The sequence below is a fragment of the Parus major genome, chromosome 14, assembly GCF_001522545.3.
Source record: "Parus major isolate Abel chromosome 14, Parus_major1.1, whole genome shotgun sequence".
Taxonomy (NCBI): Eukaryota; Metazoa; Chordata; class Aves; order Passeriformes; family Paridae; genus Parus; species Parus major.
In genome coordinates, this window is record NC_031783.1 from 4,230,504 (window position 1) to 4,248,347 (window position 17,844).

At 37.8% G+C, this 17,844-nt stretch overlaps 1 protein-coding gene across 13 annotated transcripts in view; it reads left to right on the forward strand.

The window, feature by feature from the left end:
• The window catches only part of RBFOX1 (RNA binding fox-1 homolog 1), a 1,108,850-nt gene that overhangs the window by 1,062,582 nt on the left and 28,424 nt on the right, over positions 1-17,844 (forward strand). For all 13 annotated transcript variants that reach the window (XM_033517815.1, XM_033517813.1, XM_033517814.1 and 10 more), the window contains 2 exons: positions 7,185-7,224; positions 15,484-15,548. In XM_033517815.1, the coding sequence (XP_033373706.1) occupies positions 7,185-7,224; positions 15,484-15,548 (105 nt within the window). The remainder of the gene's footprint in view (positions 1-7,184; positions 7,225-15,483; positions 15,549-17,844) is intronic.

The window sequence follows — 17,844 nt, forward strand, 5'->3', positions numbered from 1 at the left end:
ACTGCATCTAAAGAAAGTGGAGTCTCCATCTCTACCTTGTTTGAAAAAAAATTATTGAATTTGAACCTAGAGTGCAATATGATTGAGATAACAAGGTGGGCCACTCAGTTTCATGATGTGATTAACATCACACCTTAGTTAAATACAAAGTCCTAAAGGTATATACAGAAACAATTACCAGCTGTATGTGATAGTTTTTGAATTGGACAGCGCTTTTTGGTTAGTATTTCCAAAATGAGCAAATACTTTCTGACTAGCAAGAAACTTAAATTTGCCTTAATTTAGGAGGCCACACGTGGGTGCTCTGTGTATACGTGTGTGGTATACACATTATTATAATTAGTGCACTGACTCAGCAGCAAGAGCTCCATTTCCAAGTGTAGCTCATGTAATTGTACTGCTGATTGCCACCCTCTTTAGCAGTAAGTTAGATGTGTAAGCACAGAGAACTGCTGTTGCCAGTCAGTGCAGAGGTTTTGCAGCCAGGTGCAGCAGTGCTCCAGCTCCTGGTTTCCAGGAGGGCAGCTCAGCACTCCCACTCCTCTGCAGGGTGGTTTCACAGCCTGGCTGAAGCTCATTCCCTTCCTGCTCCTGCCAAATCTGGCTTTGTGCATTGCACTGGTCACAGGTGCCATCATTCCTTGCTCTGATGGCTTCCAGCTGTCTGAGAGGAACCCTTGCTTATCTAGGGCTCACCTTGCCAGAAAACATCATCTGACACTGCAAAAGTTTTCAATTACCAAGCTCTGTCTTAAATTGTGTAGACCTTAGTTCAGATATTTAATTTTCTCCATTCACCTGTGCTTTAAAGTAAGGCCCTGCTTTCTGAATTTCCCATTTTGTAATTCATGGGTCAGTACAGAAGTTATACATATCTCTGTTGCACTGATCCATAGCTGGGGTAATAAAGCTTTATTTTCCCATAATTTCTTTGGCCTGGCATATTGTATCTCATGTTGGTATCTTCACTGATACAAGAGTGTAACAAAGAATTTCTGTGTGATTCTTTCTTCTCTGCTCACCTATTCTATCCTGTGACCCATCAAAGAAGAAATAATTAATTTCCATCAGAAAAAAAATCCTTAATTAATGGAAATTAATTATGAGAATGTTGTTTTTGGTCACAACATGAATAGAACTCAAGAAAATTACTGAGAAAATTATTATAAAGAGATCACAGAGAATGAGTCAGCTTAGAGAAGGAAGAAAACAACTTGGAATATAATTTGTTGTTAAGAAAAATGGAGTTAGTTTTGATTGCTGTTTTGCAATTAATTTAGTAGCAATTTCTTATTTTACACTCAAGGAAGGAGCCCAGCCTATCAGCCAAACAAACAGTTTCATACTTAAGTATTTTCAGTCATTAAGAAAAAAAAAAAAAAAGACACATTTTCTATAATGACAGACACAAATTTAATAATAAATTTGCTATATAATTACTTACATAGTTTATATTTACTATATATTTACTATATATAAATATAGTATATTTAATATACTATAAAATTAAATTTAAATTTATTAAAATCCAGCAGTGTTTAGTTAGAAAAATATTTCCTTTCAAGAAAGAACTTACATGTAGTTGCAAAGTATAAAGCTGAAGATTACAATTACCTTCTTTTCTTTTCTTTTATTTCATTAACCTTAGATCTTGATCTCCCTCTAGATCTTGTGGTCATAAGGCAGGGTGAGTTATGGTGATTCCTATTGAAAGGTGTCTTTTGCTGTGCCTCCCACTTACTGGGGAGCAGCAGGCTGGCTTTGCTAAGTCCCAGGGAAATTGCTGGGTATAACCATATTTAAGGCCATTATTTTCTTATAAACCAAAGAACAGCACATGTGCTTTAAAATGTGTCTTTAAAAATGGAATTACTGTTCTTGAGATACGTGGTGCTACCCCAGGAATTAATGGATCCTTCACTTCTGAGAGAGACATTTCACTATTCCTTGAGATAGCAACTTGTTTATTAGCTCATGGAAAGTATTTCACTTTTAGCATCTGTGGCATCATCTCTGATGAAATATGAGAATTTCAGTTTGCTTATAACTAGACAATTAATGTATAATATCATAAACCCCCTGACATGGAAAGGGGGAGTAAAATTTGGTTTGTGTGAGAATACTGATCACTGAAATTTAGGGTTTGGAAGTCTGCACTGCATGGTGAGCTTAACCTCAAAATGGTACAGCAGGAGAGGGAAATAAGGGATCTTTAATCTGTTGTCAAGAAAACCCAGTGTCACAGTATATCTGGTAGTAGAGCAGTAGTAGATAGCAGGAGTAGCAATACTAATGAGAAGCCTTTCTGTTTCAGCATCCTTTGCTTCAAATTCTTCACAAGTTTAGTGTGTGATGACTTTGTCTTCACATTTCCTCTCTGCTGCTTTCAGTTCTGATGAAGCTAACAGAGAATTAGCTTTCAGTCTGTATCTCCTCCTCTGCTGTCTTTCCTGGGAAAGCAGGGGAGAGCAATATGCTTTTTTCTCTTTGAAAAGAACAGTTTAAAAAAACCCCAAACCCAACCCTAAATAGAATTGTGAATTTGCGGGGAGTGTGGAGGAGAAATATCAGAGACCATTCAGAAACTGCTCCTCTTGTTAAAATAAACATTCTCAAGTGCTACTTGCTAACTGATTCAAAATGAAAATACAGCTTTATTTTCTAACCCTTATTCTGAATTCTAAATTTAAGATTAGTATGAGCTACTACATCTTCTCTGGTTGTTGAGTTTTTCCCACTAAATTTCCTTGGGCTCACGTAAACTTACTTTTACTTTGGACTCTGTGTATAAGTGCAACTGTTGGAACAAAAAAATGGTTTTTGCCAGCATATATTGATTTATGTCTGCCAGCTTTGTTTTCTGCAGCAATGCTCTCATCAATATTACAAAGCAGATAATGTAACTTGTCCATAGCACAAATTGTTGAAACTGGAATTAGAGAACATTCTAAAAAGTTGAAACTGCCTCTTAAAGAGTTTCAGTTCTATGTTTACAGCACTTAAAACTCTGTTATTAGACTATGGAAAAGTGTTGCTTTAATTCTGTCTTTGGTTTAAATAAGGCTGTAGCTGCATCTCTTCCATCATTTGCCTCATGAAGGCCTTAGATAAAGGGTTCCCATTAAAGGTGATTTCCAGACCAAGAGCTGGCAGTGCAGGACAGTGAGGGTGACCCTCCCAGCAATCAGAAAACAGAATTGTTGTTCCTCAGCTGCTTTCTTGTACTTGTGCTGGAGAGGTGATGGTGAGCATTGCTGTGCCAAGGAAGGGAATTGATGCTGGGAATGGAATAAAGGAGGTATTTATCAAAGGCCTCTGACAGATACTCTTTGGGCAGTGCAAAACCTCACGGAGGCTGCACACAACATGGATGAGGCTCATGAGTTTTTCAGACAGATCTGTTTAGTCCATTTGCATATCAGAGGTTAATTGTCCAATTACAGCTGCAGGTAATGAAGTGACATTCCCCCAGTTTGCTTCTCCTCCCTGATTCACTTTTGTTTGTACCTTTTGGGGCCTGTGATGGTGACCTGCGTTCTCAGGCCTGGAAGGATTGTTTTGTCTGACCAAAATGTGAAGAGAGCTTGCTAACACTGCATGGAGTTCAGAGTTCCACACTAATGCACTACAGGATCTGAAAAATATAAAAGCTAAAACTTAAGGCATCAGAATGAGGGTGTGATGTCCATCTGTTCCTGTGAATCCCCCTCTGTGGATGAGGCTGAGGCTGGGTGTGCTGCCCGTGTGTGCCTGAGAGCTGTGGATGCTCAGCTAAGGTCTGTGCAATCAAGGATTGTCTTTTTATGTCATTGATAGATTATTCAGCTCAATCCTTTCGAAAGATGAGGACAAAAAAAAATGATAATGAAGACAGATGTAGTTCTTCCAAGATATTATAAAGGTGGAATCTAAACTAGGAAAGAGTTTGTGTTAATATAGTTACAAAAAATGATTATAAGACACAGAGACCAAAATAAAGGAGCCAAACCCATGAAAGTCAGAGGTATAATACTTGATGGGGAGAGAGTTTCCTATTTAGATAAAAATTTCAGGAAATGATTGCCACATGATATTATTTAGATGCATATTTTCTTATTAAATCAAGATTTCTCACATCTCTGAGTTTTCCTTAGCACAATAAAATAATAAAATACAACTGAAAAAACCTGTTATTTTTAATGCCTCTAGGAAGTGCATTAACACATCCATTCCTTGGGTAAAGTAATTCAGATTTCAGTAACGTGGCTACTTGGAAATCCTGTGTTGTTTTACAAGGAGCACAAGACCTACCTGTCTACCAAGATAATTTTTTTTAATATAAGGTGTAAAAGGAGCTGTTGTAAGATGGGTCCCTGTGTGATGCCTTCAGTCCCTTCCCAGCCTCAAGACATCCACTTTGTTTTCTGCATAGTGCCTCAGAGAGAGAAAAAAGAGTGATAAACCAAGCAAATTAAACTATATTAGCAAAAAAGAAAACAAACCCTTGGAAACTTATATACTAAAGGAGAGAAAAACTTAGTTCTTGGTGGTTTGCACTTTGTACTTCTGCTGAAGGGTGCTTACTCTACTGGTAAGATGAAATCAGGAATCAACAAATGACAAGGACTCTGAATAGAGCAAACATCCTCTGAAAAATCTATGGAAAAGTGAAGAATTACTTTTCCTCAAACTTCAGGAGAAGCAGAAGGGTTTTTATTTAATATCACTGTCATAATACAAGATCATGGGGAAGAAATAAGATAAAATCAGCTGATTTTTAATTTTTTTTGTAGTGCAAGTCCTGCTTGGGACTGTTATACCCATTTTCCTGATTCTGTCACTTCATCTTAATATTGGCCATGTCTAATGATGGAGTTATGCATATATGTCTCATTTTAGTGATGGGTACATTTTTCAGCATAGTGTATATGAAGTGGTTTCATTTAGAACTCAAAGTAAGTTTCTGTCTGTACGTGACTGGAAGGAAGACTGGGGTGGATGAATGAACCTGTCCAAGATTACAACCAGCTGCACTTAGGAATGAAAAATTTACCAGCCCCTATTCATCTTTGCTGTGTATCCACAGATCACCAAGAGGAGGAAGAAAAAAGCTTCCCTTTCTGACACCTGCTCACTCAAAAGCATTATTTTCTGAATAGCAATGTTTAATAGCAGTTGAGAGTGGGATGGTTGAAGGTACAGTGATGGGCTGGCCTGGGCTGGCTGCCAGACCCTCAGCCAGCTGTGTCCTCCTTCCCCCTCTTGGGAGAACGGGGAGAAAGGAGGATGGAAAAACTCTGGGGTTGAAATAAAGACAGGGACATCTCGTGCCAGTTGCCATCATGGGCAAAACAGATTTGACTTGAAAAATGATTTTAATTTCCCATTGAAGTGCAGTTAGATGGTTATAAACAGAGGTAGGACCTAAACCACCTTCCTCAACTCCCCCATCTCCAGCAGGAGTGGCACAGGGATGTGAGGACCTGAGGGTTGGGCTGTGGGGCCCTCATCTCTGCTAAACTCAGTCTTGTGTGTCATCTCATCCAAGTCCTTCCATGCTGTCCATGATTGTGTGCTCCTACCTCACAGTCGTGTGGAATGCTTTATTTCTTACGTGCAAACAGGTAAAGAAAATCATGGAGTGTTTTAAAATAATCAGAGTATCCAAACCAAAACCAAAATGAAGGTACACTGCAGTGTAAGTAGAAAGCTGCCAGTGTAGACCAGCTTTTTCAAATTTTGCTCTGCAGACATAATAAATAGATAAATATGTGAGTAAAGGTCTGACCCTACAGAAACAAATAGCAGACACTCTGATTTAAGTGGAGCTGAGTTTTCACCCGTTATTATTCCATAGCAAGCTTTTCTCATCAGTGTGGTTTTACCCATGTTGCTGTGTGCATGTGTGCATATTTATGATTTTCACAAGTGATTCTGACTTAGACACACACCAGCTCAGCTCTGTGGGGTTTGGTCATTGACCTCCATAGATCAGTTTTATTTCTGGCATGAAAAATCTTGTTGGAATTGAAAAATGGCTTAGGCTAGCAACTTAGTAATAACTATTATTCCTAGACAATAGTATTCCTAAATTAAATATATTGTTGCAAAAAACCCTATTGTTTTATTAGCTCTTATATTTAGCTCTTGAAACAGCTTGGGTTGGTTCTAATATTGGAAATAAACGTTTCAAGTTGCAGAACTGCCAAATGGATGTAAAATTGCAGGAATGACCTAATGGGTGTAATTGTTAGGCCACTGTTGCGCAGTTCCAGTTTTATTTAGTGTAATCATTTAAGCTGTCTTTGTCAAACTGTGTCATTTATCCTGAAGGGTTTAGAATCTTTCACTGTTTACACTGATGATTGATCTTAGCTGAAATGAGACCATCTCTGGGTGAACTGGTAACAGCAGCATTACCAGATCCTTTTGAGAGAAGTAGTAGTGTATCCAACCAACCAAAACAGGGGAGCACAGAACCACTGGTGTGTTTGCCAAAGCTGTAAAATGCTCAAGTAGGCAAAGCTGATTTTTTTTTTTTTCATAGGAATAGCACCCTGAAATTCTCAATAGGCCAGCTGTCCCTACTGGTAATGTACATCAAGCCAACAATGCAGTAGCTGTGTGTAGGCTGAATATTGAGATTTGACCCAGTGGGTAGAACACCACCAGTGTAATTATTTCACCCACTCCTCTCACCAATGCAACTTAGGCTGTGTTTTGTTTGCCATCTGAGTAATGAGAAGTAACCCTTTATGTCAGAGGGTCAGCATAGTTGCAGGACAAGAAAGCAGTGCTTCAAGATTTAGCTATTTTTGAAGATATTGAAACTGGCTGTTGGATTGTCCCACTGAAAATTTTTATAGGAAAAAAAACCAACAAAAAATGCTGTCAGAATGTGGTTTCTTAAAACTAAAAATAGGGGAAGAAAGAAGCCCCTAAACTTTATCAAAAGTCTTTTCCAATCCTGCCATGCTTTGCCTTCCTTTGACTAAGCATTTGGCATACTCGATAAGATGATGTATTTGGTACAGGTTTACTTCTGATAATTACTACCAACCTCCTTAACCAATGTGAAGAGTGCCTTCCTTCCCCCTCCCCTCTGTTCTTGTGAGAGACTAACCTCAGCTGTGCAGGGGTTGGTGGCATTTGCATGTGGAAATGCACTAATATGGATGTTTTTCTTTGTGTGTGCATCCTTGCAGTGTTGTATACCAGGATGGATTTTATGGTGCAGACATTTATGTAAGTATTCATTGATGTGCATGCTGTCCTTGTACATTACCAGAGTCATTCTTTTTACAAGTTTGCTGCCTAGCTTGACTCTGTTTTGTCTATTTACCATCCCTTGCCTGTCAGAAAGAATTGAGAAGAATATCTCTCACATTGGAAGACCTTTCTGTTCATTACATCTATCATTGTTCAGTGGAGCTGAATTAACTCTTCAATCAAATGCTGAATGAATGCAAAAAGATGTGAAAAATGTGTGTGCTTGTGTGGAGGGGCGTCTCCCTTCGTAATTGAAGTTCAAAGAAAAATAAAGCAAAGCAGAAACATTCTTTTGCAAATCCCCACTAGCTCTTTTTTTTAAAAAAAAAATGAAAAAAATCAAGGCAAGCTGAATATTATTATTACTTGAATTATGAAAATACTTCATGGAGAGGTCCAGGTTTCCCAAGTCCAGCCAACACTGGGGATACGTAGGTGCCATGGTGGTAGTGGAGTTTAATGGCATAGTAAGTTTGAGATATGGCAATGTATTGTCTGTAATCTGAGAGGACTTCCAAAAACTGCTCTTCTAAAATCCACTAATTTCAGTTTAAAGGAGATGGGTAGAGACTGCTCACAATACAAGTGGATAATTTGTTAGGAAGGATTCACAGTCCTGGATCCATCATTATCTATGCACCTAACTGTTCACCAATTTAATCTTAAATAGTATTTTTGCTTTTTTTTTTTCTATTTTTTCAAGTTTTCCTATATTATTTTTTCTTGCCAACTTTTTTATCTTGAATGTGTGCAGAGAAGAGGCTCCATGTGTCTGAGTATGCAAGAGGTTTCAGGGGGTTGAGGCTAATTTCAGTCTTCTAAAATTCTTATACCTAATGTGTAGATGTAAAATATCTCACTGGTAGTAAGAAATATTTACTTTTGTTATTCTTTTAATAAGGCAATCTTGGTTCTAAGTTACAGATATCATCTTGGTTTCACCAGACAACTTTCTGTAACCTACCTCTTCTGTTTCAGTTGAGATAAAATGAGAAAGATGAGTTGAAATTTGTATGAATATTAAAAATTAAATAGGGAAAGCTAGGAAACATCCCTTGTGTTTGTTATCAGAAATCTTCTAGAACTATTCCCAAGGGAACAGATTTTTGTTAGTAAGTTTTATATAAAGAAGGAAAACAATTTGAATTTATGGATGAAGTAGATTTTATTTTTCTGATGGAGGTGGAAAGGCTGATCCTTATCTGAAAATTCATTTGTACAGCTTAAAAACATATTTAAAATAAATTAACAAGGGTTAAAGTCTTTCCCCTACGTACTCATGTACTCAGTGATGCTATCAGTAAGACATGGTTTATGACACAAGAATCACCTGCTGGCTAAAGGATTGCTCAAATAAGTGGCTCTGATCTCACCCAAAGATGCTGCTGCCCAATTTTTGAGCTGTACAGGACACGTGTTACAGGTGGAATTTAATTTCTTCAAGTGTGGTTTCCAATTTTCACATTCCTTCAAACCATCAGAAGAGTTTGATGTTCATTTTGCTCAGTTTACCAACCCAGAAATCTGCAGGGCAGCAAAACATCTTTCTCAGGAGGCTGGGGGTGAGAGGATAGGTGGGAACTGGAAGTTACTGGAGCAGGTTTTGGGTTGGGAGCCCATTGCTGCTGAAAGCCAGGAATATCTCGTTGGTGATCGACAATAGTATTTTTAAGTGGCCTCACACCCTCTCACAGACCTTAATATTTTGTTTCGAAATGGAGGGTGGTTTCAGTGAGAAAGATACTGAATAAATTACTAATTTCTAGGATAGTCTTGGTTTTGTTGTCTGCAGTAGTTGTGTGCATTAGGAAATGGAGTAACCACACTGGTTTTCACTCAGTTGCACCCTTGTATTTCTGATTGCTTATCTTAGGTCTCCTAATGCTACAGAATGTTTATCTTTATAGCAGATGACAGAATTAAAACACTCTTCTGGAAATTTAGTTTCTTTATAATATTGAAATCTTTTTATTTTATAAATAGCTTTTCTTCACATTTGTGTCTTCTTGCATATAAAGCATTTGCAAGGGAGGGAGGGAAAAATAGGAAGAACTGGTATAAATCAAATAAAACCTTAAAATTCACAGTGTATTAGTTCTTAGTGCAGCCGTTTGCAGCAGACCAAGTTATTTATTAAATCCCAATTCTTTATGACATAGTTCCACTCAGCTTTTCATTTTAAGTGCAAAGCTGAAGCTTTGTGAAATGACAAATGCAGTGTGAAAAAAAGGAGAGAAAACATTTAAACAATGTAGGGTTTAATGGTAGATTGGAGGGAAAGGAGCCTTAGAAATAGCACAGAAAGCAGAACAAGAGGCACACAATAGTGAAGTCAGATCAAAAATATGCATTAATGGGTACAGCAGAGTGGGTTTCATCCTGCTCTGATGACACTGAGAAATGACAGATGGACTCTGCTATTCTTTGCATAACTTGGGATCAACAGAGCCTTTGGTGAGAGAAACCACAGATTTAGGGGAAGGGAGGAAGGGGAGACACAAAAAGACACTGGCTGGGTAAAAACTGCTGGGTGAACCAAGAACAACAAATATCCAGAGTTGCTCAATACTAACCAGTGGAATAGAAGAGATTAGGACTATAAAAATAGAGGGGAAGTACAGTCTAAAGTGAAAAATCAACAGCCATGATTCTAGATGTAATATAATATATATTTCATATAATTCTATATGGAATGTAATAATCCTTCTGAAATAGCTGAGCTATTGAATTTGCTTTTAAATGTGCCTTTGAGTAGGAAAAATAAAGGAGATTATTAGGAAGTAAGGAAGACCTTTTAAAATTAAGTATTGATTCACTAAGAGAAAAAGTCATTAAAAGAGAATTAAAGTTGCCTGCCAGCAAATATAGAAGTTCTTAGATGAAGATTGACACCTGTGAAAATAAGAAAATACACTCCACAAAATGAAGCAAAAAATAGTAACAGCCTCAGAAATATGCAGTTAGAATAATAGCTCTGCTTTATCTTAAATCTGTTCCTTTTTTTATTACCATTGTCATAAAGAATGTTTCCAGAGTATGTCAGTCATCAATCCACACCTAAAATGTGGGAAGGCTCAGAAAATGAGAACCTTCCACACCCTGACACCAGCAGCTCCAGGTGCCCCTGGGTAATGGTTTAACCATGGCCATTAGTCAGTCTCACTGCTCACAGCAAGGTTTTCTAAACTTCCCAGGGTTCTGGACCTGTGATGTTGCAGTTGGAGAGAATCCATGGTAAAATATACATGTATAGGTTTTAATTTTTATTTTTTTCTTTAATTTTTTAATTTTTTTTTAGCTGCTGGGCAAGAATAAGGCAGATTTTATGGTCAGTGGTATGGAACGAGACTATTTCCTAGTAGCTTTTGCCATCCCCTTTAGCTCAAAGCCAGGATGGAGCTGGGGATGGGGGATTTATTTGTTTCCCAAAGGAAAAGCAGAGGTAATTATCTAATCAACATTCCCCTGACCCCAGGTGGAAGTCCTTTGAAGCCATCAGGTCCCCTGAAAGGCACTGCTCTGATGTGAAAAACAAGGTTTTGCAGGTAGCACTGAAGGTTTTCTTTGGAGAACCAAGGATTTTTTTGTGTTTTGCCAATGGAAGGGTGTTCCCATTCCCTGTGACTCACAGAAACAGAACAAGAAGAGGAGAAATGACTTTGCCAAGGGCAGAAGGGTCCCCAGGGAGCAGTGGGTTGTTTTTTCTGCTGCTCTGTGTGCTGGAACACTCCATGATACCCTTTTAAAAGTTCAGATAGGTAGGGATGAAATGTCTTTTGATCTCATCTTTATTTGTGATGTTAACAGGACATTCAAAAAGATACCAGACTAATGCTGGTGATTGTGTTTGGCTGGAATCAGTGCAGGTGGGGCCTGGATATTTCACCAAAGTTTTTCTGAGGCAGCCTCTGGGAACACAATTCAGAAATACCCCAAACCCTGCACACAGGCCAGGTCCACAGTTTGAGCCAGCACAAATTAGAGCTGGATTGTTTGTTTATTTTTAATTCTCCCACTCAAAGTTTAACTCAGTGAGCAGAAGAAACACTGTTTAAATCTCAGTTGCATGTGAGTGGAGGAAAATGAACTGACACTTTCTATATTTTGCAGCTGTGGGTGTAATTCATGTAATTTTTAATACCATTCTTCTATTTGTAGTTAATAAGGCAGGTCTAATTCTCAATACTAGGGAAAGTTTGTAAGCTTGATTAATTTATGTTCACAAAATACTCTGAGAGTCCTTGAGTGAAAGGAAGTATAGGAAATATAAATTGAGGAAAATTAACTCAACATTTATATGAAATATTAAATATGTAGCTAATGGAAAACAAAAAAACACCAAAAAAATACTCATTTTAGAGTCACTTTGTGTTTCAGTGCATCTGAGATCATGAGAAAAAAATGATTTGGCTGTTTTATGAGGAGGTGCACACATGTACACATGGTTTTGTACTCTCTAGAGACAGAAGCCTGGGTAAGATTTTTGTGGAAATCAGCTTCACTGCAAATATACACATTTTATTTTAAAAATTCATTTGTACTTAATTTCCCATTTATTTCCATTTTATCATCTTATTCAAAATGTCTGTGATTTCTTTCTAAAATTGATTAAGATTTCTCTATAAAAATCACCAATCTCTGGCAGATCTCTGCTCTTTCTCTGTTTGCCTGAGCCAGAGATGTATAAAACATCAAGAGGAAAATTCTAATTAATTGCTCTGGGGAATCTGCCTAAATTCCTTCCTTACATCTTTCTTTCCATCCTTCCTTCCTCATTCAAATCAATCCATTTCTGTTTCTTTATAGAGCCTCTGTATGGCAATAAATTACCTCAGGTGTGACACCCACTGATGGCAGAGGCTCACCATGCTGGATGCAGACTCATGTCAAATCATACTCAAATAAATACATGCAAAATGGATCCTGTGGGTGCAAATGGCAGAAATACCCCACCAGCTGCATTTTATTTTCCAGATTCAGTCACAAAGTCATAGATAGTGATACTGTTGTTAATTTTTAAAACTGCTTAAGCTGCCTGTTTTATCATTGTTCTGGAAGTAGTAAATACAGGAGCACAGTTAAGGCAGTAGACTTTTTTTTTTACAGTATCTGAATTTATTATTTTCAAAATAATAATCAAAGCATCAAAGTCAGGTACTTTCTGCCTGAATATAAATATGAGGGTAAAAAAAAACAAAAAACTCCTAAAACATTTCTAATACATAAAAAATTGTTATTTTTTTAATGTAATAATTGCACAATTTTGTTCTGAGTATTTTATTTTGCAATATAGTCTAAGGCACGAGGATAATTACATAATGTTACTCAGGAGATGTAGTGAAGATTACTGGTGTGTTCTTCACCTAAGGTATCAGCCAAGTTCAAAATTAGAGAAAAATTAGCGAGTAGAACTTGTAACAGAAGTTGAGTCTGGGGGTTTGAACTGCAATCCCACCCCTATTTCCAGTGTAAAGTGTATCTCCAAGTATTTTCTTCCTGCAGTAATTCAAAATCATCTGAAGTAATTGAAGTAAAACAATGAGAAAATTTGGTACAAGGCCAAAACTGCAGAACACAAACCCCATAAAAATAATTTGTTTAAGCATATTTTAATCTGTACCTTACGATAGTTTATTTTAAAATTATGAATTCATGGCATGGGATGGTAGGAAATTAGGTTTTCCATGATACCCAAATACATCCTGCTTTTTAAGTTCTGCTGAGAATTCAGGCAAATTCAGTGCCTTCAATCTCTTTTTATTTGTATTGCTTTATACTCATTCTTGCCAGGGCTCTCATAGATGTCAGACTGATGGCTGAATCCAAAACATCTTAATAAAGTTCAGAGTTGAGCTTCATTGTTCAGCAGAAATTCTTTGAAAGCAAATCAAAATGTAAGCATAGAAGGAATGTAGGTCTTTTGTCTAGGGAGCAAGAAAGGGTCTCTCATCACACACTGACCAATTTTTGGTGCTGGTTGAATGAAGGAAAGAAAAGCAATCCTCTCAGAGCCTACCAGGTTTCAGCTGTGCTGCTGTGGGAACAGCCTGTCTCATTTTCCTCCCTTTCAGAGCTGCTCATGGTGCCCTGGTGTCATTCCCATGTCGTGGTAGGAGCTGGATTCTGTATGTGTAGAGCTGGATTGACTTGGAGAAGCTCTCACTTTTAAATCAGGAGTTTTAGGAGTGGACAGCAGGACAAGCAAAGGAGTTCTGGTGAACAGAACCATGTCAGAATTCAGATGTGCCAGGACTGGATCATGAAAACAAGCTCAGTATCTTCCTCATATCAACACTGAGGGGATTAAAAAAAAAAAAAAGAAAAAAAAGGCAGGTAAAAGGGCTGATATTTCACAGAATCACCAGGTTGGAAGAGACCTTCAAGATCATGGAGTCCAACCCAGCCCTAACACTTGAACTAAACCACGGCACCGAGTGCCACATCCAGGCCTTTTCTAAACACATCCAGGGATGGCGACTGCACCACCTCCCCGGGCAGACAATTCCAATATTTAGCCCTCAAAAACCAGCAGGGGAGAACAGATAAATTTGTATCATCTCTCACCTCTCTGACTGTGACAGAGGCAAGCCCAAGTGTGCAGTTTGCATTTCTCTCCTCAGCCGTGGCTCGGTTTGTACCTGGTGCCATTTTCTGCCGTCCCGAGGCCTGCACAGATCTGCAGCAGCGTGTGCCTGCTCTGCATTTCTGAACTGCTGGCCTTCTGCTGCTTTACGAGAATGAAATGATCCAAAATGAGAAGCTGTTTTGTCTCACTGTCCCTGTGAGGGCAGAGGAGCACAGGAGGGGGCACATGGGGCTTTAGGAGATGCTCGTCCCTGCCTGATCCCAGGGCAGGGAGGGACATGTCCTGTACTCCCTGTGAGTGCTTGGGAAAAAAATCAGAAAGAATATTCTTCAAATAAGCTGACAATTCAAAGCCTGCAGTTTCTAATGAGCTGTCAGTGTATGTAAATCTTGTGTTTATTCTTAGGGTGATGTGGCATTGTTGGCTGAATGATTGACTTCCAAACCCAACCTGCTTCAAATCTTCAAAGCCACAAAAGTTTACATGTGTTAGGGGTGAAAGCCGTTCTGCTAAGCAAAATGGTAGAAGGGGAAATAGCTTGTAAAAGTAGTTCATATTGTTTTTCAGAAAAGAGTGAATTTTTATTAGCAAAATCAAAATAGAAAACCCACAAAAGTTACTGCAGTAAAAAATATTCTACTGTTACAGTAAAGGCTGGCACATCGTGGCCTATCCTTCCTGCTTCAGCACAATATCTGGGGTGAATGCAGCCTTCCAAAAAAAACCAGAAAGAAAAGAACCAACCCATTAAAGCGAACACTTCAGCAAAAGAGTGAATTTTGTTCAAAGCTGAGTGAGCTGATGCTGTCTTATTGAGCTCTTTGTTAGGGAGGGGGTAGGTGGGGAAGGCACCACAGCAGCCCCTGTCCCAGAGGGCACGGGGGGGAGGATTCTAATTGGGACGTAAATCGTGTTTGTGTTATCAGCGGGCCTGGGCTGGGGATGTTAATTGGCATGCTGAGATCATTTGGAAATGGTTGATATAACACCGTGGTCCATTGAACAGGAAGCTCTGCTGTTTTCACAGTTTGATAATCAATGCATCACTGCACTCAATTCCTTTCCAATGTGTGTTTGTTTGTCCTGTTTGCTTAATTGAACAGCTGGAATTACTGTTACATACAACTGAAAGTTAATTCATGGAAGAAGAGAATTTTGCTTCTTCATTATAATTTTATGTATAATTTGGAAACCTATGTAACATTAAGTGTTAATTGAGTGCACAAATTCATAGGTTTAATCAACCAGGCATGATAAATCATATTTTGTACAAAAAAAAGGAATTGATTATTAGCTGAGTTTGTCTTTTAAGTTTAGCACTGCTTTGTGAATAGACATACACTTTGTTCATACAAACAACTGCTGCTTGAAAACTTGGAGAAAAATCCAGTATTGTCTTGTAAAAAGCTTACACTGATCAATACAGTCCATTGCTTTCTCCTGACCTCTGGGACAAATTTAAAAAGTTTGTGCTGCTCGATTTTACTTAACGATTTACCAAAATACTTTCCTTAACATTTCCCTGCAGTATTTCCTATGCATTTAACTGAACTGCAGCATGACTGTACTCTTTCAGTTGTTGTCAAATGTTACAAAATGTGATTTAAGGTGCCATGGCAATGCAGTTAGAGCGTGAGTTTGTGTTTCAGGGTGGTTATGCTGCCTACCGGTATGCCCAGCCTGCCACTGCCACTGCAGCTGCCTACAGTGACAGGTAAGAACTCCTTTCCTGCTCAGAAATATTTGACCAGTGGAAGTTGAAGATGATTCTATAAATTTGCCTTGTTGAAGTCTCATAACTGTCTTGTTGCTCTGCAGATAATTGTGATATCTAAAGCAGGCTGTTTTATTATAATCCATGAATAGCCATAAATTGAGAGACTTTAGGCCTTAATTGAGAATCAGGCATGAAAAGTGCACATTCCCAAGCTGTAGATCATCCAGTTAACGTCTGTGACCCTTGTACAATGCAGATAAATAAATGTACAGATTCATGATGGTCTGCTACTAAGGATCATTATTTGTCTTAGGAGCATTATTTCAGTTGATTTAGAACCTTGAACCTATTGAGTGCCCTCAATTCTCACTGACATTGTTTTATTCAGTGGAAATTGAGACTGAACTGTATCTAAGCTTGAACTATCCAGTGCAAAACAGTATTTTTTTCCATTTGCTTTCTTCCCAGGCATTTGTTTTTTTTCGACACATAAAAAAAAAAGAAAAAAAGAAAAGTTATTTTGCTTTTGCTCTGTATTTTTATCCTCAAAATGTAAACCACATTTGGTGGAAACAATATAAGGAATGGAAGATCATTAAAATCTGCACATTCAAAGACTTAACTTCTATCCACTTAGAGCAATGTAGTGTATGTTAGTGTCTCTTCTTCAAAGATGGATGTTGGAATCCCATAGAAGTCAATGTCTAAATTGATGTTGACTTCAGTAGGAAGAGGATTTTATCAAATTGCATAAAATTAAGTCTTGACAGTGTGTGAACATGATTTTGTAATGAGAAGGAGGATTATCCTATGTTTTCTTGATAAACTATACCCTTAGAATCTATTATCTTTAATGTTTTTCACGTCCATGAGGAGAGTTCCCTTGTAAAGGGAGGGTGTCTATGGTGGCAGAGACACACATTTAATTTACTTCATGATGGCAGGGAGAAGTAAGGTCACGTTTCTCAATACCTGATAAAAGAAAATTTTCCCTTGGAATCATGGAAATAATTTCTTAAGCCTTAAATACCTACTGAAAATTTCCTTTAAATGTTAAATTAGGCAGTGTCACAAATGTTTCTGTTTCTTAAAGAAATCAAGAGATTAAGAAATTCTAGTGCACAATTTCTTAGACTGAAGTGCTGTTCATGGATTCTGTATTTTTAGAACCAAGTCCCATGGTATGAATGTTACAATGCTATGCATGCATATTTGCCTTTCAAGTGCTTATTCTGGGTAATGAAGACATATTTTTTAAAGTTATGTGAATAAAGTAATTTGCATGTATGGCTGAGGCATGCTGTGTCAGACAGGTAAGCAAGCTACTTTTTATTGATTTTGGGTCAGTACTATCAACTAGAAGTGTGCTGTGTGCCCTTTGTTGGCAATGTACTATTTCTACTTAGGGGAACCTGCTCAGGTGAACTGCTCCTCAGTAGTTTCATTTCATTTCCACAAAGGTTTGTTAGCATGTCGCAGCTCTAGAGTTTCAATGTGAGCTTTTCTGTAACGCAAAACAACTCCTGCTTCTAAAAGCCTACTAAACCAAAAGGACAAAATTATAAATAACCTCCTGTGGCCAGCCAGGTTTTGCCAGCTATCGCTCAGGTGTCCCTGGATCACTTTATAGGCTGTTTATTTCTATTAATTAAACCTATGCATTACACAGAGAAACTGAACAATACCAAGCTGACTTTTAAATGCTTTAATTATGAATTGATGTACCTTCTCATAAACCAGATCAAAGGCTCTGAGATAAAATATCAGTTGGTCACATGTTCTGCTATGGGCAGAGAGTCAACATCAGAAAGAGTTATGCTGCCAAAAAGGTAAAGGATTTGTTTAGGAAGATAGTGCTCTTAAATTCTGTAAAGAAAGCTGGAGATGGCATCAGTAATAATGCAGTTGTTACAATCCTTAATTATTTTTTTTTAAAATTGTCTAATTTTCAGATACACTTTGTGTATAATTAGAACTGCAATAACCTGTCTTTGCTTGCATAATTTTAGATATCTTAAATGAATTTTATATCTTCTGGATTTTTTTTTAATTTAGCTTCTCTTTTTAAATGTGTTTAACCCTCATCTTCGATCTGCTTCCCCCAAATGAGTATGGCTTCTTGTCTTAATTGCAAATCTCATAACTGAATTTCTTTACAAGAAAATCCCAAAACTAGCATTGAGATCAAAACGAATAACAATCTGCTCAAACATTTCTTTGCATGTGGGAAACTATGTTCAAACATGGATACCTCTGATTACTCACAACAACAGTTTGTTTAATTTAACTTTTT